Here is a 20,515-nt window from a genome sequence, read left to right on the forward strand (position 1 = left end):
GCAAGAGGTGTTCAACGCTAAGCATTCACTATTCCACATCTAAAACCTACAGAAGGGTTCAATGACAGACTCAGATGTCAAATTAAGGATCTGTGGACTCAAAATTTGTCTTTATATTGATTCATCTGCAGAGTTATTAATGCATATTAGACAATTCACTCCATAAATCAACACCAAATTAGTATAGTTAGCCCAAAAAAGGCTTAACTGAGGAACTATAAAACAACTGAATCACTACTTCACTGGTTGAAAACAGATATAATGCCCTGTGGTATTAAGATGTATACATAGCATTGGAATTCATGACGCAGGTCTTGTAGCATTCCCAATAGAGACGATTTCAAGCCATGTAGAGTACCCCAAGGCATTACAAACATACTAGATTAGTATGTTTAAGTTTCCCACTCAAACATCTGAGGCAGCAGAGACAAAGCATGATTTTTGTCATCCTCGATTTTAAAATTAGTCAGCTGAATCACGCCCTGAAAGTGATTCTTTCTTTCTGCCGACACTGAAGTCCAACTATAATGAGCAACCGAGCCTATAGTTAGGTTAAGAGAATCCACCCATCTAGTTTGCAGTGGAGAGCTAGCTCAGAAGACTGTTTGCAAAAGCTACAATTTGAACAAATCAATACTGGCAGACATATCCTTTCATATTCTGGCAGTGGCAAATTAGTATCACCTAATTGTACAAAAGCACATTTATGCCAAACCTACCTACTACTAAATCACAGGATTAAAGCAAAAGAGCAAATGTAACAGTACGCAGTAAGAGCAAGAACTAATTTTAACAGTTTTCTGAGTAATACTAAACGCACAAGATCGAAACACTCCAAGCAACTAGCACACTGAAAGCATAGCGTGCTCTTATCTATGCATTTTTCTTGCTGATAAACATTAAACAAAGCTGTACTACTGTTATCACTAACACAGCTTCCACTGAATTATTTTGACAAGCCAAAAATTACACTTGATAGTAGTTCATCAGGAAAAACCTTTAAGATTCATCTGGTGTGGCCTACGTTGCCTGCATGAGAGATGACTTTTCCCAACTTGATATTCATTTGTAACTCTTCCAATACTGCTTATAGGGATGAAATGCAACTTGTAACACTTACCCAACATCAGGAGAAAAATCTGTACCAACACCAGACTCGATTAAGGCTTTGTAAAAAGGAGAATTTGGTCCATCAACCAACAGCGAAGACAACAGGTTTAGTGTGAAAGTTTCAAAGGTGTCTGTAATGCTGAAGAAAAATTATTAGTTCTTAGAAAACATCAAGCTCGAAATACGTCACACCAAACACCGAGTTAATTTCAGAATAATTACTTCTACTAAAAAATACAGGGGAGGCAAGGGAAAAATAACTGCCTCCTATGAACACCACACCAAAATTTAGGAAACCAAGAGGGTTCCAGGTTTATGTTGTGTGTTCATAAACTTGAATTACTCATCATAACAAGCAGTAAAGCTCTGCAAGTTCAATTAGGCTATGAGGATGGATGAAGTTAGAATTTGGGTCATACGAAAAAGCTTGCACATTGAAGGAAGTTCAAAGACAAGAAGCCAGTGTTCCCAAAGCCTAATCCAATGAATAGTTTTGTAATATAATGGCTGATTATCCTCAGCTCTACCTGCTAAAGAAAAGGACAAGATATGTTTTACCTGGTACTTAAATTTTCACTTACTAAAGGAGGATTTGTATTAACCCACAGTATTATTTAACTTGAAGGTGACATTTGCAACGAGGGATGGGGGCACAGTTATGTACACCTGCATCTTCCTGAAAGTTCTAAAACAAGTTTTTGATTGAAAATTTTATTTTCATAGACTTACTCTGTCAACAAGTAGCTGACACTGACAGTCGTCTGCTTGGAAGGATCAGCAGCAAATGAGTCTAAGCCACATGTTACACGGTGTTCTCGCTGTAAAGTATAATAAGTACATATGATGCAGACTAAACTTGTATCAGACTTACAAATAAAAAAATGACTGTATCTTCATAGCATCTTCTTTCCCAAGATTTAAAATAATTTCACAGATTCTCATAGATAAATACATAAACGTGGGATATTTACTCAGTATATCTTGAAAAACTAAGAGTGGTATTTTCACTTTTTACAAGTGCAGAAATAGAGAAGAGGATCAAGAAAATCCGGCCATAATTAACACTCTAAGCTTGATTTCAAAGAAAAGCTTAAGCTCCTGCACAAGCCAGGGAGGAAATGAATATAAATAAATGAAGTGGAAAAGTTATTTTAACAGCAATGTTTGGAATCTTAGGTAAAATTTGCTGGATACATTTGCTGACAATATAAGTATCAATATATTTTTTTAATACCTAGCTCCAGATGCTTTAAATTGATAAATGCTTGTTCTCCAAATGCCAAGTACATTTGAATACTGAAAATAAACAACTGTATGCAGTTATTACTGAAATTGAGAAGTATACAATGATGTGGTGTGGTTTTTTTTGTTATTTTTTTTTTTTTTAAACACACAAACACACTTTTAAACAAACAAAATAACCCCAGCAGGTTGGGTTCAGTTATACTCAGTTTCTGCAACTCCAAGATTGGATGTGCACTTCTTTAAAAAATATTCTTTATTTGTTTTAAATACTCACAGGCTTTTCCCAGAGTTTCTGTTTTGGGATGTCAGTCTTCGATTCAATTCTTTCAAATTTTACCAACGCTTCCTCATGAATTTGTTTCAAATGTTGCTCCAGTGGAAAATTACCATAAGTGAAGAATCTGCATTTGAAATGGAAGTTTGATATTAAACATCAGATTTTACAGGAACTCTGTAGGAACAGCTTTTATGTGTATTTATTTATTCATGGTGGTTTTTTTTCTTCTGAATTTCATGTAACTTCCAGTGATTCAGTTACATCTAGAAGACAACATGCTTTGTAAGGTCTGTAGTTTTAAGACCCACCACATTTTGCCACATACATAAAACCCACAGATCTGCTGGTAAAATTTCACAACGCTTTTCAGCTTCTGTTTTATTCTTTGGAGTCCAAAAGACTAGAATTCAGTTAGTTGCGGCAATATACAAAACTTGTAACAAAAAAATACTAGTAATTGAAACCAGAATCCCAACGCTCTAATGTTTCAGAAGACAAGATTCTTATGGTCCTCACACAATGTATAAAATACTATGATATGTTTCTCAATTTATCCATAAAACAGGGCTGGGTTCTGCAGGTCACTGCTGAAGTACAGTGTCGTACCTACAAGAAGCATTGCTAACTTCCATTGGATTAAATATGAGCATGGGGTATATCTCAGGCAAATTAATTAATTAATTACTTGATTAAAATCTAAACTCAGGTACAAATGAATACTTGAGATGATGAGAAAATAAAGGATGATAAATTCACAATCACATCACAAGCTGATGTTCCATAAATGATCAGACTAAGAGATTAACCACAAAATTAGTACAGAAGAAAGAATACTATAGATTTCCCTCCACATCACCCTCATATTTCAAGTAAGTTGACTTTTAGCTTAATGACCTTTATCAGTACCAACAGAATTAGTGTCTAACTCAAATGGATATCTGTTATTTAGAGCCCAATACAGTAATGTGATTCAGGAGCAAATAAAGAGCCATGCATTTGTAATGTCTTTTAACTTTTAATCTGGGTTGATTTGAAGGGGATTAGGAACCCCTAGACTCATCTGTGCTGCTTGTATGGTAATTTTCCACCATTACTTCCAAATACTTACCATTTTGTATTTTTGTATTTGTTCAATTTTCCCCCAACCCACAGAAGTTCATGGTAAATTATCTGTAAATAAGAACTTTCAAACAAATCCTCATAACCCAGCAGGCACAAGGAGTCTAGAAAACGCCCATCAGCCACGTATCTTCAGAAGTCCCTACTTCCAATTCACCTTTTACTTTTCTTCCTAAAGCAAATTCCTTGCTTTGAAGCTGTGATTCCTTGCTTTGAAGCTGGAGGGTACAGGTTATATTGCTGACAATGAGTACAGAAACACTGTTCCCTCACAGAGATATAAATACAGTGTTAAGTCACTATATAACCTAGTAAATTAGTCACAAATTTCAGATACCTGGAGTTGCTTGGATGATAATGTGTGGCATGGAACTGTTTGAGCTGCTCCCATGTAAGATCAGGAATACTTAACGGATCCCCACCAGATACTACACCATAAGTGTGATCAGGAAGGAGTTTATTTTGCAGGTGCTGTGCAAATATCCTCTCATTATCTGTCTTAAGAGGAAAACACCACATTTTAGTACAAGTCATCAAAACATTTTAAAAATAAAAGGTGCTCAATAAGACCTCAGTCCTAACTTACACAAGAACTCCCCACGTAAGCATTTTGTTATGCAGTATTTTGATACCCATGTACTTTCATAAAACTAGCTATGTTATGTCAACTTAAAAGAAAAATTCTACAATAATACCCATTAACAAGGTTCTCTTCTATATGCAAACAAGCTTTCAATGGGCTACCTTCAAGAATAAACATGTAACAATTTTGTCTTTACTAAGACTTAAGATTCATAAAGGAAGAACAGATATCTCTGGTGCAATAATGCTGTTGATAACCTGTAATTGAAGCTGTGTAGAAAATCTAAAGGAAAAAAAAAAAACAAACACACAAAACTTACAAATGCCCCTTTCATTTCATTAAAAACAACTCCTTTGAAGACTAGAGGTGTCTGAGGATCAGTTGGGTTCTCGTGTTCTAACCTCCAGCCTTCTTGCCTGAAAAACATTAATACAGGAAGTGTTGCTTGAGAGTTCAAGAGGTTTTTGTTTTTTGGTCTTAAAATCTTTTTTAGATCTAAAGTTTGCATACATCTCCACAACTTACCAGAAATCTAGTTGTCGCAAACATGGGAAAAAAGCTGCATCCAAGTACACTGACAGGAGATTCTGGAAATCCTTGCGATTTTGTGTTGAAAATGGATAGAGTGTGTAATCACTAGCTGTGTACAAATAAAGGTAAAAGAACAGAACTTCAACAACTGAGATGCATTTTACTCTCGTTCATATTTAATCACTCATCAGTATAAATAACGGGAAGAGAAGAAATTTACTAATTGACATATGAAGTAATTATTTGTAAAGAAAACTTTGTGCTGGCCAAACATACAAAAATTTAAATGTCTTACAGTATACTATAAAAATCCAGCTCTGCTGGGCCTTTGTAACTGCCAAACAAACAAGATTTACTTTGTTGCCTTGCCTTGTTAGTTTCTTAATCCCTCACTCAAAATTTTGAGTCTCTCATTCACGCTTAATAATGGCTCTCCAAAGGGAAAATAAAGAGAACCAACAGAAAGTTCTGCTGCAGTAAAACCATATTAATTTTAAACAGTATTATTTACTTCAGGCTCACCTGTGAATGCATTCATGAAAGTGGACAACGATCTGTTTAACATTTTAAAGAATGGATCTCTGCAAGGATACTTTTGAGAACCACATAACACGGTGTGCTCAAGGATATGCGGGACCCCAGTGCTGTCCATTGGAGTGGTTCGGAACTGTATACTGTAAGACAGACAGCACAGAGATGAACACATTTATTTGCGATGAGAAGTGCCCCCACCTCCCATCTGCAGCTTAGATTTATGGAAATATTGTCACTGTCTAGTAACTAACCTGATTTACAGTGGGATGCAGAGTTACTGAGCTTTTATGAAGGACTGAGTTGAGTGCTCAGCCATCGCTGCTAGAAGGGGTAACACTTCTGCACTTCTATTTCTGTAAGTAGCGCAAAATATTTCAGCACGTAACTAAACGCTAGAGCCAGAAGTGGCTCAGCAGACAACCTGTGTAACTAAAGTAATTCATAAACCTACAACAGTAGCCAATATCAACAGTTAGATTTACATCCTACTGGGAAATACAGTCTTTCCCCCCTACTACTCAGTTTAGTAGCTGAAAAATAGTTTTTTTGTTTGTTGTTTTTTTTTTTTTTCTCTCTCTCTTTTGTATTGGGTTTATCTGTCAAGGGTTTGGTAGCAGCAGAGCTGCAGCAGTGGCTTCTGTGAGAAGAGTCCAGCAGCTGCCCCATGTCAGATCAGAGCCAGCTCCAGCCAGCTCCAAAGGGACCTGCTGCTGGCCAGAGCCAGCATGGCCAGAACCAGCATGGGTGATGTTGGTTGGGTCTCTGTGAGAGCAGACTGAAGGGAAAAAAGAATTACTGTGTTAACAGCAGCTGGGAGAGGGGAGTGAGAAGCAGCCCTGCAGCCCCCAAGGTCAGTGCAGAAGGAGGGCAGGAGGTGCTCCAGGTACACAGCACAAGTTTCCCTATGGCCTGTGGAGAGGCCCCTGGTGGAGCAGGCTGTCCCCCTGCAGCCCATGGGTCCCACATGGAGCAGATCTCCACGCTGCAGCCCGTGGAGGAGCCCCTGGTGGAGCAGGTGGATGTGGCCTGGAGGAGGCTGCGGCCCATGGAGAGCCCCTACAGGAGTAGGCCCCGGGCTGGAGCTGCGGCCCATGGAGAGGAGCCCATGCAGGAGCAGAGGGTCTGGGGGGAGCTGCTGCCCGTGGGTGACCTGTGCTGGAGCAGTTTGCTCCTGGGGGATGGACCCCATGGTACAGAGCCATGTGGGAGCAGTTCTTGAAGAGCTGCTGCTTGTGGGCAGCCCCTGCAGGCTCAGTTTGGGAAAGACGGCATCCCATGGGAGGGACCCTTCGTGGAGCAGGGACAGAGAGGGGCCATGAGGGAGAGACTGTGAAGGAGCACTGATCGCAGCCCCCATTTCCCATTCCCCTGCATGGCTCAGGGGGAGGACACAGAACAGGGTGGATGGGCGTAAAAAGGTGTTTTTACTTTGCTTTTAGTTTCTCACTGTTCTATTTTGCTAGTGATAGGCAGTAAGTTACATCCATTTCCCTATGCTAAGTCTGTTTTGCCTAAGACAGTAATTGGTGAGTGATCTCCCTGCCCTTATCTCAACCCTTGAGCTCTTTCCATTGTATTGCCTCCTCCTTTTTCTTTGAGGAGGGAGATTGAGAGAGTGGTTGTGGTAGAGTTGATGGGACAACTGAAGCACACAATCAATGGCTATAAACTATTCAAAAGTGTCAGGCAGGAAAGGAGATGTATGAGGGTTGCCCTTTACGCAAAAAAAAAAAAAAAAAAAAAAAAAAAAAAAAAAAAAAGAATTGAATGCATGGAGCTGCCTTTGAAAAACAGCAATGAAAAACAGGTTGTCAGCTTACGGGTGAAAAATCAGAGGCCAAACCAACAAAGGAAACCTCATGGCTGGTGTTTATTACAGGCCATCTGATCAAGGGGGGGATGCTGATGAAGCATTCTTACTTAAAGTACAGGAAGCATCCTGCTCTTAGGATCCTGCTGAGGGACTTCAATCAACCTGGTATCTGGAAAAGCAGCACAGCAAGCTGTAAGCAGCTCAGGAAATTCTTGGAGCGCACTGAGGATAATTTCTTAATCCAGGTGACAGACAGCATGACCACAGGGCAGCATTATTTGACCCACTGCTTACCAACACAGGTGAACTAATTACAGAAGTCAAGAAAGGTGACAGCCTGGGCTACAGTGATTACGTCTGGTGGAATTTAGGATCTTGAGGGATATGGGCTAGTCCAGTAAACACAAGACCCTGAATTTTAGGAGAGCAAGTTTTCAATTGTTTAAGGAGTTAATGGATGGGACTACCTGGGAAAACTTCCTCAGGGATAAAAAGAGCAGAAAGAAACGGCAGCTCCTAAAGGCACTCTTTCTTGGAACGCAAGAGCTCTCAGTTTCCATGTGCTGGAAATCAGGAAGGGAAGGCAGGAGACCTGCATGGCTGAGGAAGGACCTCCTGATCAAACTGAAGATAGAAATGCATGGGCAGTGGAAGCAGGAACACATACCCTGTGAATAATATAGTGATGCTGGTCAGGAACGTAGGGGTGGAATAAAGAAAGCTAAAGCACAACTGGAGCTGAATTTGGCAAGGAACTTGAAGAATACAAGCCCACTGATCAGAACAAGAATACTAAAGAAAATGCACCCCACTGATAAGACAGGAGAATTAGTGGCAACTGATATAGAGAAGCTTAAGGTACTCAATTTTTTTTGCCTGTTTTCAAGGGCAAGCACTCTTCCCACACCTCTCATGTTCCCGCACCTCAAGGCAGGAAATCGTAAGAGAAGATCAAGTTCAGAGGAACCTGAACATCCATGACTCCAAAGGATATGATGAGAGGCATCCCAGTGTCCTGAGGGAAACTGGCAGACCATTGTTAAGCCACTCTCCACCAAATATCTCTCCACTCTCACATCAAATATGGTGATATTTGAAAAGTCAGAGCAAAGAAGCAGTCTATCACACTTCAAGAAAGGGGAATATCACACCCATTTTTAAAAAGAGAAATAAGGAAAAATATTACTCTTTAAAAATAGTAATAAGGAACTATCCAGGAGCTACCGACCAGTCAATCTCACCTCAGTGCTTGGTAAAACCATAAAAGAGATCCTCCCAGAAGTTACGTGGAATCAGACAGAAGAGAAGGTGATTAGAGACAGCCAACCAAGGTTGTCTCTAATTATGGCTTCACCAAGGACCAGCTATTCCCAACTAATCTGGTAGACTGAGTGTACCAGAAGACATGGGAATCTTGTCTAATTGCTGCCTTCCAATACATACAATGAGGTTCTGATGGAGACAGGTTCTTTCCATAGGTACACACAAGAGAAGGCTATGTGATGACATTCATAAATAAAAACAAAGACAGTTCCAACTTGGTATTGAAGAAAAAAAATAATCCACATATGGTATGTCAAACACTGATAAGAAGTTACCCACAGAGGTTTTAGAATCTCTGCTTTTGGAAGTTTTCAGGGCCTACCTGAATAAATTTCAGAAGAACTTCATTTGAGTTAAATGCTGACCCTGTTTTGAGCAGCATATTTAACAACAGCTCTCGAAACATTTGTTCCAACATGAATAATTCTAAGGAAGTTCCACAAAGTAAGTACTATCTTTGTTATTACAGAAAAATCCAGTTACAAAGTTGAATTACAGTTTATAAACCACAAGTTGATGCTGAGATGGAATGTGCTATACATACATTAATGTTTTACCTGAATAGATTATTGGAGTCCTCTCGAGCCACATGTAAATATTTGGCTCCTGTACTGTCATGACTAAGCTTGACTGCAGTCAGGAACAACTCAGGAACAGCTGTCACCTGTATTAGAAGAAAACATCTACATTAGAGTGTGTCTGCCATAAGATCAAATAAATTAAGAATAATATAGCAATGATCAGTTTGTTGATCCTGTACATAATGACACCATATACAGTATTACATAAGGTCTTTGTTTCTATGTTTTATGGAAAAAAAACACAACTGTATATAAATAAAAACAAATAAACTATACTAAAATCAGAGAACTATACCCTTCCAGTATAGATATTAAGACAAAAAAAAAACTGATAGTGAATTAAAAGAGAAGGCATATCAAGTATCAGTGGCTAGGGCAGCAAAAGAAAAACCAAGGAATCAAGGAACTCAATTCTACTACTAATTCTGTTGCTACCAATAACTGTTTGCAGATTACCTTCATTCTCTGCTTCTGCTTTTTTTCTTTAAAAGTAAAAAGAAATTCCACATATTACTGCTATTGCAAGTTGTTAACAAGGCAATCAAAAGCAACTCTGGGAATAAAATTTAATGTCTTCTGTGAAACAACACACAGTGAAGCGTCAATTATCTGCCCATACTTTTAGAAGACCACACAACATTTAACATTTGTGACAGACACACATACTCCTACAGTGCATCATTTACTCTATGACAACAAAGTCCCTACAGGATCATGTGTTAATGATATCCAGAGAACTTAGCTGCAGACGGATAAATATAAGAAACTAATGTATCAGTTTTTAAAGACTAACCAAAGCATCTATGTAAATATTTGCACTGTGTGCAGGCATTTGGCCTCCTTGTGACACTTCCCCACCAAGAGAAAACGCAAAGAAAAGGCAATGCCTACCTGACGTACAGTGAAGCCATGGATTTGCTCTCCTACCCTGTACTGCAGCGCTCTTTCGTTGGCAGAAACGCTCTTCCACCTCCACGACTTCTGATTCAGAGACCTGAAACAACACTTCTCTTTAAAGCAAACACCGTCTGATGGGAGCAACCGCACCAGGGAGCGAGGCCTTTCCCCGTGCTGGGTGAGGGCAGCGGAGGGCAAGCCGCTGAAAACACGACCGCAGCCGGAGCCTCCCTGCCTCCCTCCCGCTCCCCCCAGCTCCTTCCCCACCCTCACCGGCCGCGGCTCAGCAGCCCCCCGGCCACCCGGTAGCGGCTCCACATGGCTCGGCAGGACGGGACCCGAGAAGAGAGCGGAGGACAGGCCGGGGACGGGGCTCGCAGCCGGAGCAGCGCAGGCGCCGCGGCCCCGCGGCCTGCATTGGCGGCGGGAGGCTCCGCCCGCAGCCCCGGCCCGCCCCGGGGGAGCCGCGTGAGGCGACCCGGGGGTGCCTTGGAGGCGGTGGGACCGCGAGTGGAAGGTACTGGAGTGTGGTGGTGGTGGAACACTGCCCGAAAACGTTTGACTTTGGGGAAAGGCAGGAGAGACTTTGGGGGTGGGGGTTAAGGGGGGAGGATACGACAAGAAATAAAAAAAATAAAACCGACTCTGTGTAATGTCTCTGCGCGTTTGGGGAGTTCTCAGGAAAATCAAACGTTGTGTTGGCTGTAAAGGGAATATTTGAGAAAAGCTTGTTTGCTTTTTCAAATTGAAAAAACAAAACAAAACCAACAACAACAACAACAAAAACCACACAAATTAGTTATATGTCTTTCAAGGGCTCTGCAGGTGTCCCTGCCCATGAATATCAAATGTGAATTTCATATTCCACCAATTTGAGAGGGAAAAACAAACAAAAAAATAAACAAAAAACAAGGGGGAAACAAAACCAGGGCTGAATCCTGCATTTGTATCTGTGTGTGCAGAGTCATTATCTCCTGCACAAGACCTTTCATACAGGAACGGTACACCTTAGATAAAAAGGCTAGCAGAAATGTACTCCAGTCTGTGTGGTAACGGGCCTCTGAAGATTCAGCAGACACCACTGTACCCACTACTAAAGTGCTGGTACGTTGGAAGTCTGTGCTTAGGTTTCTATTCCTTCCATTTTGCACATTATTACGGTTTGTAGGTCATGGATTCATAATGGATTCCATATCTCACTTCCATGAGGTTTCAAAGAAGGACAGGATCTGCAAAGTTTGGCCACCAAATTACCAAGCCCTCCTTCCTAAACATGTCTGGTTAGCCATTTAGACATCAGAAGCCTGATTCTGAAAGCAGAGAGTACGTGGGATTTTAAATAAATTCAGTGTGAGCAATGGATGCTTGGCACATTCCAAGCTGCTTGTCTTCACATCTTTGCTTCAATGTAGACTTAAAAAATAAAATAAAATAAAATAAAATAAAATAAAATAAAATAAAATAAAATAAAATAAAATAAAATAAGATAAAATGTAGGAATTTAAAGCATCCAGGGAATTTTTGTCTCTATCATCTCTGACCTTTTCCTCCCCTTTGCTCTCTGCCTCCTGCTGCTGCCTGTGCTCAGTCTCACTGCGGGTTTCAGCATCATTGCACAATTCTCACTGCCCTTCACTCTCTCTGCCCCTGCTGCTGGTTGTGCTGCCCTAATGCACACCGTCCATCTCCCTTCTAGCTATGTGGCTTCTGGTCTTTCATTTCCTGTTTTTCTCTTTTGTGTTTTCCATATAATTTTCCCATTTAATTAATTTTTAAATTAAATAACACAGCCAATAACTTGCTCTAGTTAAAGTTCAGATGCTGTGCTATATAACCAATCATCTATCTTAATTACATTTTTTTTTTCTCATTCATTTTTAAGCCTAGTGGAAAGATTCAGTAAAACTTGTAAAGCTTAGGAACTCTGTACTAGTGAGTGTAATTTGTTCACTGCCTATTTTCTTTATACCTGATTTTCTCTCATTTAACCTATTGCATTTCTATTTTTCTTTCCTGTGTCATTTTGTCCTCTGTATGTTATTTTTTTTTTCAGATTAGAATAAAGGCACACCACTTTGGCGGGAGCTGTTTTCAGTATACACGTTTATAGTGATTAACACCATGAAGAACAAGTACTGATCGGAATTATAGTTAGAAGAAAAAAAAATAAGTTGCATCAATTTTTATTATAAAGGTCAGCTTTTTTTTTTTTTTTGTCTTTTATTTAGTTGTTTATTTATTTTCTTGTTGACTATTCAGTTCCCTAGTTTTACTAACATTTTCCTAATTTGGCCATGAGTGACTGTCTCTTTTTACAGATTTATTCATTATTGAGTTTGCTTCATTGTTTGTAAGATTCATCTTAATGGAGAATCAAGCTGACATTCTGCTGCAGACATTTATTTATTTTTAGTTGATGTTTATATTGGAAGGATGATTTACTGGCTGTCTGTTTTTGTATCACTGACTAGCATTTGACAAGCAACCTTTCACAAACTTAACCAGTCTGATTGGGCAGAGTTTCAAAATCTATCAAACGTCACTCCTAAACTTAAATTTAATCACAAAATGGAGGGCTTTCATACTACCCCTTAGACAACTTTAAAATATTTTTCTTTCTCCCGCTATTGTCTATGATGTATTTTGCACATCAGAACTTTTCTTCTGGGAAATGGAACAGAAAGTGATGTGTGTTTTGTTTCTATTATCGTTATTTTGTCTTTTTTTTTTTTTCTTCTTCTTCTTACTGTGTAGATTAGTGATGCATTGGTAATATAAGAGTAGAACACTATATTATTTGTGAATGTACAGGCACACACACACATATGTATTAATTTCTTAAACATGACTTTTGCATCTTAAGAATTCTCAATTAAGAAAAATCTCACTGCTATGTAAAAGTATAACAGATATAAAATCATCTTAGTTGGTTCATCTTGACAAATCACTTAAAACCGTTTGAATTACCATGATCAGATTTTGCTTTCAGTTATTTAATGTCAAATCTAACTAACTGCAATTACATCAGCTTTTAATTGGTGAAAGTAAGGTGACAATTTCATCTTCAATGTTTGAGTAGAGGGATACTTTTACTTGGTGTTATTTTCCCTCAAAAGATTTTGTTTTCAATCATTTACAAGTTTACCTAAATTACATAGTTGAGTTAAAGATTCCTGTGCCTGTACTAGCTATTTATTTCAAAAGATTCAACTAAAACTATTCAAGAATTAAAATACTAGTTTGGGTTTAACTAAGAAATCTCACTCTATTTTCTGGGGCAGAGTTTGGTCCTTTTCACTTGAGAGTGTTTTTTCTTAGCTTTTTGGCCAATAAGACCCAAATTTTACCAAGTTAAAATCTCTGAAAAACACCTAGTAGGTGCTTGTTGCAACTGGATAACTGTATTTTTATGGTGTCCTGTACCAAGCATGCTTGGATCTCAGAATTTCTGCCTGTACAGAGCAGACTGCATTTTCACATTTCTTCCAGAGTTTTCCCAGGGCTAAAGTTAATAAAAATTATTTCCCTTGTGACTGCCTGTTGTGGTTTAACCCAGCAGGCAGCTGAGCACCACACAGCTGCTTGCTCACTCCCCCACAATGGGATGAGGGAGAGAATCGAAAAAGGTAAAAGTGTGAGAACTCGCAGATTGAGAGAGAGGAGGACAGTTTAATAAGAAAGAAAGAAAAAAAAAAAAAAAGCACACAAATAAAAGAAAAACAGCAGCCACGCCCCCTGGGCGTGGAACTGGCCAGTTCCCCCTCAGTTTTTACTGCTGAGCATGACATCCGATGGTACAGAATAGCCCTTTGGTCAGTCTGGGTCAATTGTCCTGGCTGTGTCCCCTCCCAGCTCCTGGCACACCCCCAGCCTTCTTGCTGGCAGGGCACTGTGAGAAGCTGAAAAGTCCTAGACTGAGTTGTTTAGTTGGTGTGTTATCCACACTATTTCCATCCTAAATCCAAAACACAGTGCAATAACAGCTTCCATTGAAAGAATTAACTCTGTCCCAACCAAACCCAGGACACTGCTTCACACTCCCAGGGAAGAGACATGATTTTCTGTATAGCCCTCTACTGTATAAGAAACATAAAACTCCCTATAAAGGTCAGGGGAACAAAAAAAAAAAAAAAAAAAAAAAAAAAAAAGGCTAAGCTCAAGGTCTACTGAAAGATAGAAATTTAAAGGGGATATAGTTCGTATGTCAGAAATTTTGCTTTGCCAGTGGAAAGAATAATGAGGAGACTGTCTGTCAACCCTTGTCTGAAGGCGATGAATAAAGATTCTGTGAAGGGAATTCATGACAATTGCAGGGCATCCACTGAGCTGAAAAGAATAAACTTCAGCATCCCAAATACCCTTGTTGCCTTCACACACCACCCATCATGTTTCTGAGAAAGGATCTAGTGAGTATAGTTCTTTGAGAGGATGTTAGCATGACTGCAATTTCAACTTTATCTTGAACATCACTGTACCCTTTGCTCGTGTATCAATTTCATTTCCAAAACTATTCATATTTTTGAAAGTATTCTCTTCAATAAAAAATAAAAATAATAGAAAAATTAGCTAGCCAAGGTTTCTGTACTACAGGTCTCATCCAATATTCAGCAAGTCATTAAAATCAGTATTTTACAAAGCTGGTTTGCCAGGCCTCAGCATGCCTCCTAATTTGCTCTGCCCATGTTTCCTTCTAGACAAAATTGTAAGTAAAAGACAGGAGACAGAAACTGATGTTTGTGCTGCTACTCCTGTTTTTCTTCTTCTTTTTCTTCAGAAATGCCTGTTTAGACTGAAGCTAAGGCTTGGGGGTACCCAAAGAGTGCCTGCCTGTTAGCAGGAAGCCTGTCAGAGTCAGGTGGAAGGTTATTAAATGTGTACATGGTAGAGTGAAGAGAGTGTGTTCACCACAAAGACTTTACAGTAGGAAAGGGAATAAAAACCACAGGTAATGTTCAGTGTGATGTTTTTTTTACACTTTCTCTTAAAGACATCCTACAAGGTAGAAATACACCCTGCATTGGGCTATGGGACCCTGTGCAGGATTAATGCTGGAGCTTGTGGACCCTTCTTTTTATCACACAATTAGATTTGAAGATACCTCCCTTTGCTGCAGTGCTAGGAGTAGGTTTTGTCTCCAACCAGTTACATGAGAGAAGGAAAGAGGAAAATCTTGTGTCTTGCTAAAATCCTGGTGTAATGTAGCATAACACAAGTGCTTCTTGTGTTTTAGGATTACCTTAACCAAACCAGAATACCTGGTGACAGTCAAGATGAACACCTTACTTAACAGTTTACACTTTGATTGATTTAATTACCGTCCTTCACATCTTTTTCTTTATTAAATCTTTATTAGAAGATTTAAATATTAGAATTGCTTGCCCTGCTAACCAATACTGTGACAGTAAAGAATTCAGGTAGAGGAAGGAGAGAGAAAGGTAGAGGGAAGGTAGGGGTTAGGTGAAGGTTGACAAAAAAAATCTTGTTTCTTTAACAAAAAAATGTCTTGGTTCTTATGTGTGCACAAAAGTGAAAGTAGCTAGTGTCACATCAATATTATTTGTAGGAAAAAGGATATTGCAAAGGATTATCGTTAAGTGAAAGACTTTGTTATAGAAAATCACAAATACAGGAATGGAAAGGAAATACATTTCAGTGTCTCTGAAGGTAAGGAGAACTTCATACATATCTTGTTGTGTGCTGCCTTCAAATTGCAATTTAATGCTATATCCGAATTCTGTATGAGGAAGTTGTTAACAATGACAGCTGAAGGAGAATCAATCTCAGGGTTAACAAAGAAAAACAATGAATTATGAAGTGGCAGAGTTTTATTCCATTGAATATGGCTTAAAAATTTATAACCTACAGAACTTCTTTCTAAGGGCAATTCTGTTTGGAAGGATCTTCCTTTGCTGGTTGCTTATAATACCCAGAAATATTCAGCTACATCACTTACATAGTTTTATCAGTCTTTTCATTCATCCTTTACAAACATTTTAGAATAAATTCACTTTAACCATTAGTAATGCCATTTGCTGTTGGAAGGTAACAGTAACATAAGTAATAATGAATCATCAGAGTCCATCTTTGCCAACAGAAGAAAAACAAAACCCTCACTAATAATAAATTCTGCTGTTGTCTTCTTAGACCCGTTAAAAAATGATAATCCACAAAAACAGGAAGAGGATAAGCAAGTAGAAAACTCTGTCACCTGCTCCATTCTTGACACTTATTATGGAGTGTCCCCACTTTATGAATTTTCTTTTAGCCCTAGCTGGGTTTTATTTCATTTCTTAACTTATTTGTTGCATTAGGGTCAGACAAGCCACAAGAGAGATTAATGTTGTGTAGATATGGTCTTTCACATAGCTCTAATAAGGTACCTCAGTCCTGCTCCTGTCACACTGCTGACAAAGACCTTAAGAGTGCAGGTACACATACATGCCAAAGTGTATTCTCCTACATAAAGGAGTTATGGAGTTTATGCAGAGTTAAAAATTTAATTTAAGGCAGCTATCTGCCCGCACCTACAAAAACACATTCTAGATCCTGTGGAGCCATAGTAATGGAAAAGAATGAAATTTATGTCTTGCTTTAGTAAAGTAAAACATATTATGGGGAGAGGTGGGACTTAGTACATGTCTGATTCTGTTCAGAGTAGTTTGAAAACTGCTCTGCATCTTTAAACATTTCAGCTGTCACATGCAGGAAAGAATTGCTTCTTGTTATCTCTTCCCTTCCATTTTGGAAGGAGGAGGGAAGAAAGGTAAAAAATATTTAACCCTCAAATTTCTTGCACTTTTTTTACATAATTAAATGTCAGGGTAGCAGGGCACCCCTATGATAAAAAGTGTCTTCTAAATATAAAGCCAGAGAAGGTTCATAAAAATTAAGGTCCACACTTGGCCCTTGGTCTCTTCAGATCCCTATAAGGCCATAAAACATAGTTAAGGTGAGAGGAATTTTAGTTTCAATTACCTGAAGTAGTGAGAGAGCTGTATTACAGCTTACTGGGGCAGTGATTTTATAATACAAAACTGTGCTGCATGCCCCTGTGCATGGGAGAATCTGAGTGTGGAACACCCCATGACTAAGCTGTTGAGTTGTGGAAGCTGATGGCAGGTTAACCATCTTAAGTCTTACTCCAGTTGCCTTTTAGAAGAGGTCTTTGAGCAAGCCATATCCATAATCTCACCCTGATTTTGTTTCAAGACAAACCTGTACACTCCAAAAGAGATTCTGAGAGTGAATTAATATTTATGTGATGTGAACAATAAATGTGGTGTAGCCAGCTCTGAATTCCAAATGCCAGAGAATCAATTATTTGCTAATCTTCAGCTTTTCTTATTTGAATGCTTATTTGAACACTTAGTGTACTCAGCTGGATGTATTCTGACAAGCTTAGAGTAAAAATGCCATATTTGCATCTCTGGCTGCTTCAGCTATCAGAAGTTTGTTGTGGGAAGAGGTAGGAATGTAAAGTTGTTCCGTGAGCAGCAGAACAACCAAATATAATTTCTTGTTGGCCACATCTTGTACAATGAAGTAAACCAATTCCTGTTATCTGTCCCCATATTGTGATGGTCTCAAGAGCCTCTCATCTTGACTATGGTTTTCCATTGCCGATACCAGCAGTATAAAATCACAGAATGGATGAGGTTGGAAGGGACAAAATCATATACTGTACTTGATCTGGAATGATGATGCATGGACAGATTGCTCAAAAAACTGAGTATAAAATGGATGAGCTCTTCCTGCTTTTCCATCATCTTAACATTTAAGTTGTTCTGCTGCTCATCTGTCTCTTTTAACAAAATATGGCATTTAATATCCGAGACTTCTGCTCTCACCATGTTCCATTGCAAGTAGTCAGTTGGTGGATGAGAGGGGAACACAATGACAGACAAGAAAAGCATGAGCTGCAAAACCTAACTGTCCTAGAAAACCAAGTTAAAAACAAGTGTATAAGTGACATAAAGTTAAAGTAATCAAAACATTCTCCACTTCAATGGCTGTTTCTGAGAAAAGCAAAGCAATGTTATAATTTAAATCATACTTGGTTTTAGATTTCTTACTGGCTCTTACGCAGCTGTTTAGCATGCAGTACAAAATGCAACTTCACTTACACTTCATTATTATAAACAAGTGCTAAACAGAAACCATCTGTATCTTCCACAGTTAATGTCTACATCATGCTGCAGTTGGCCAACTCTTATAATCACATTCTAGACATGAGACACAGTTGTAAGACTTATTAAATATCTGTATTTTGTGCTATCATCTTGTGCTATTGAAGTAAAACTTAAAACGTGTAATTTTTATGAAGATTTAGAGTCAAAACACTTCAGAAATGTTGAAGATGGTGCATTTTTTTTTCCCAATTTGCTCAATAAGATTGTTTTCAGTTAATCTTTTAAGTCGCATGGGCGAAAAATATCTTCTAATTTGCATATGGTGTAGTCAATTGTCAATCATACTGAAGTAAATAGTATCTTATCAAGCACACACCACTGAAGATTTGCCCTATGTTTATTTATTTATTTATTTATTTATTTATTTTTATGGTGCTTTCTACTTATCCACAGCTGTACAAATAGCCATCTGGAAAGGGAGGTGCACAAATACTGTTACCGCCACTGTACTCACAGAAGGGCAGAAGAGCATACCTGCCTAAGGACAGCTGCAGTCTGTGCAATCCTTGCATTTAGGCAAGGGTATGAGTAGCTTTTATTCCCGTAGCAGTGGCTTTCTGCTAAGTGTTACTGTCAGATTTACCTAAGTAAGGTTGCAGAACTGAGCCAGAGTTTTTATCATGCACGTTTTATTTTTACTTACATTTTTCAGAACATGTAAGACTCTCTCCTTTGAATAATCCATAAAAGCTTCAAATAGGCAATGTGACCTAATCTGCTAAATGATCCTATGCTTTGTCAGATGTAAAATATTATCCAAAGTGAATGAAATGAGGTGGTTTGAAGTTTTGAAAAGATGTCTCTGGAATGTATGAACATATTTGTTTCATCTTCCACATGTAACCCAAATAAAGAGCCCATTATGATGTACTCCACATAGTATACAGTTCATTATGTTCAGCAACATGTCTTTTCCATCTTGTAGTAAAGCAAAGTATTCTCTTTCATCTCTGTTCCTTATAAAGACCTGCCACCTCTTACTGCTTAATAATTGAAGGCAGCCTACTACAGAAGCTTAGTGTTGGATAGCAGCCTGCACCAATAATATGAAAAAGAACCAAGTTATTATTTTTGATGGCTTTAGTATTTATTAAAACTGAAGACTGTACTACAACTCCAGGAATCTTTTAACTGTGCCACTGACTTACAAAAAGAAACTCTGGCCTTGCTAAGATTAAGGATGACTTGTACATCACTATAATCTCTACTTCAGTCACCAGGTCTCACTTTTGCACTTGGACAAAGTATTAAGATTGCTACTATTAATTTACAGATAAGTTAATGGAATTCCATTAATTAGTCAATGGGAGTCAGGAAAAAGATTCATTTCTTTGTCATAATCATGCAGCACCTATGTAGTAAATCCCTCCCTGACATACATGAGTGAAACTTCCTCTGAAGTTCCTGTAGGATTGGGACACTTTTTACGGATACACAAATCTATTTGTATGTATTTGAAATTCAAATATGTCTTTATCTTAACCCTACATGATGAATTTCAAAACAAGACAATTTCACAAGTATCTGTTTTGCTTAAATGGATTTTCCAAACAAATAAGTATAGTTTGAACAAAAACTTCTCAGTCACCTGTGTGGTTTTATATATTTTGACTTTTTTATTTTTATTTTTTTTTTTAAGTTACTTTTCTTGGGAGCATGAAAGCTAACTCAGGAGTGAATCTTTCACTGGACCATCAAATTCTCTGAAGACTACGTTTGCTTATTTTGTCCAAAATCATAGCAAACTATGTAAAAAGAACTCATGAAATTAACATGCTAGTTTCAATCTCCCACATTTTTAGAAACAAGCAACCAAAAAATCTACTTCACTTTGGCTTGTATCCATATGTATGCGGAATGTATATGTCACAGCTTTTTATCTGTTTGGATAACAGAATGATAGATAGAATGGTTTGTGTTGAAAGGGACCTTAAAGATCACCTAATTCTGCCCCCCTCACGCCCCCTCCGCCATGGGCAGGGACACCTTCCACTAAAAATCTTGGATACTGTTTAGCAGAAACCCCTCCTAGAGCTTCATCAAGAGTTCAGGTTGTTCCCTATACTGAGAATAAACTGTCACTTCATATCTTTCACAAACAAACAGAAAATGAAGGGGATGTGAAAACTGCTGATCAGATCAAGGACCACTGCAAATAAGACCAGCACAGGAAGGTTTTGCATGCTGTTTTTTCCTGTCATTTTATCAGGATAAATGGTACCCAGAACTGGACTGCACTATAACTACAAGGTATGTAGTCACAGATAAAATAAAATAAAAAATAGAAAAAAATCCTGCATGCTTTGACATTTT

The 20,515-nt window shown here is 38.5% G+C and overlaps 1 protein-coding gene across 2 annotated transcripts in view; it reads right to left on the reverse strand.

Annotated features, from left to right (window-relative positions):
* PITRM1 (pitrilysin metallopeptidase 1) overlaps positions 1–10,531 on the reverse strand; it is a 29,851-nt gene extending 19,320 nt beyond the window's left edge. The window contains exons 1-10 of one of the 2 annotated variants that reach the window (XR_014317038.1): positions 10,287–10,404; positions 10,008–10,110; positions 9,093–9,199; positions 5,388–5,539; positions 4,860–4,974; positions 4,654–4,750; positions 4,089–4,249; positions 2,630–2,756; positions 1,840–1,928; positions 1,121–1,249 (exon numbers count right to left, since the gene is read on the reverse strand). Coding sequence is in view for 1 of the 2 variants with exons in the window: in XM_082754868.1 (XP_082610994.1) it covers positions 1,121–1,249; positions 1,840–1,928; positions 2,630–2,756; positions 4,089–4,249; positions 4,654–4,750; positions 4,860–4,974; positions 5,388–5,539; positions 9,093–9,199; positions 10,008–10,110; positions 10,287–10,333 (1,127 nt within the window). In the remaining variant the exon portion in view is untranslated. Of the gene's footprint in view, positions 1–1,120; positions 1,250–1,839; positions 1,929–2,629; positions 2,757–4,088; positions 4,250–4,653; positions 4,751–4,859; positions 4,975–5,387; positions 5,540–9,092; positions 9,200–10,007; positions 10,111–10,286 lie in introns of both variants that reach the window. The other variant, XM_082754868.1, reaches the window with a different exon arrangement.
* Positions 10,532–20,515: the final 9,984 nt, after the last annotated feature.

Source organism: Aythya marila, assembly GCF_965140915.1.
Source record: "Aythya marila genome assembly, chromosome: 2".
NCBI lineage: Eukaryota > Metazoa > Chordata > Aves > Anseriformes > Anatidae > Aythya > Aythya marila.